At 37.2% G+C, this 1,502-nt stretch overlaps 1 protein-coding gene across 1 annotated transcript; it reads right to left on the reverse strand.

Moving 5' to 3' along the window:
• Window positions 1-277: 277 nt before the first annotated feature.
• LOC107046624 lies at window positions 278-1,165 on the reverse strand. The gene is made up of 4 exons (XM_015269283.1): window positions 1,076-1,165; window positions 809-1,009; window positions 431-734; window positions 278-333 (listed from the first exon to the last, which is right to left on the reverse strand). Exons 1-4 carry the CDS (start codon window positions 1,163-1,165, stop codon window positions 278-280), a joined length of 651 nt encoding a protein of 216 aa, XP_015124769.1.
• Between the last annotated feature and the right edge of the window lie 337 nt (window positions 1,166-1,502).

Consider the following 1,502-nt stretch of genomic DNA (forward strand, 5'->3'; position numbering starts at 1 on the left):
GTTGTTCTTCATCAATTCTCTTCGATTGCTCTTCGGGTAGACATTGCTTCAGAAATGTATATATTTCATCTAGAGTAATTCTGTAATGAGATAGATAGATATTAATGGATTGGATTCAACCGTAGTCAATCCACGGATATTAATACAATTGTTGATGCATACTCTTGTTTAGATACATTTTTTTGTGCCACTAAAAGACACATGTCCCTATTAAACCTTATCTCCATGAGCTTGATCTTCACAATCGGTAGCCCATTCTTCATTCGTATCATATTCGTCACTTCATCTCGCAGTATCTCTTGCAAGTTTCCCAGAATTCAAGATGCAATTCTCCTATGAGATTCTCGACATGGGGATTATATCAGGATTGTTTATCCAAATGTAAATGTTCCATACGTACGAATGAATGAGGAGACGGAAGGGGATTTACCTCCGGCTCGAGGTGTGAATTGTCGATTGTAAGTCTCGGAATCATTGTTGGTGCGAATGCAACAATTATGCATCGGCACAATTTCTGGAATTCGTCCCCATTGATTATTTATATAATCCGCCCAATGACGAAGATCAGGAAATAATTTCTCATAATAAGAGCATTTTTGAGAAATTATTTTGATTCCTTTTTCAACATGATAATGTGGCAGTAGTGGAAGGGAACGCAATAGGTATTTTGGCTCTCGTGGGGCATCATGTAGATCATATTTTTCAAGCAGCTTCTTCCAGTGTTCAGATGATGCCTATAATGACGAAATTAGTATTAAACATTCTTTCCATCTGGTGGAAAACAGTTGAAAGCTCCAATCTAACTTACTTTGATGAAATGAAACCAACACCCCATCAGCCTTGCCAAAGGTAGAACATTTGCGAAAGGTTTAAGGGCTGCTCTCTCAAAATCACTGACGATCAATTTAACATTCTTTGAGCCTGGTACTATTTTCAATAAGCGACATAATATGGCTTCGTATAACACAGCAGTAGCCTGTAGGCATACCGCAAAAACAGCAGCAAATGACTGGGCAAGTTGATGAAAAAATTGATGATTCCTACTTATAAAATCAATAGGCTCTCGTATTCTTACCTTGTCGTTTTTCCGGAAGCTAATAATCCATATCTGACTCGCCTGTGGAATGTCCGGGGTCGCCTTTAAAATTAAATTTTTTCCTATCATACTAAAAGAAACCTCGCTTTGTTCGATTGATTTTTGAAGGAGAATGAATTTCACTGCACGGATAGCGAAATCAAAATCTATTTCACCCTATGATGGTGGACAATGGCATTCAAAGAGTATTCACGAAAGAAAAATTAATAAAAAAATAGTAACGGAGAATCGCACCGGAAAGAATATTAAATAGTATGAATAGAACCCAGTTGAATCTGCAGATTGAACACCTCTTTACATGCCATTGAATGGCAAACCGCAAAAATTATTTGAAAAATTGACTTTATCAATTGAACTGTCAGTAAACTGTCCAAAGGACAGTTTGGAAAAACCACTGGAGGGATTC

The sequence above is a fragment of the Diachasma alloeum genome, unplaced genomic scaffold, assembly GCF_001412515.2.
Source record: "Diachasma alloeum isolate Michigan unplaced genomic scaffold, Dall2.0 Dall_scaffold_01607, whole genome shotgun sequence".
In the NCBI taxonomy this organism is placed as follows: Eukaryota; Metazoa; Arthropoda; class Insecta; order Hymenoptera; family Braconidae; genus Diachasma; species Diachasma alloeum.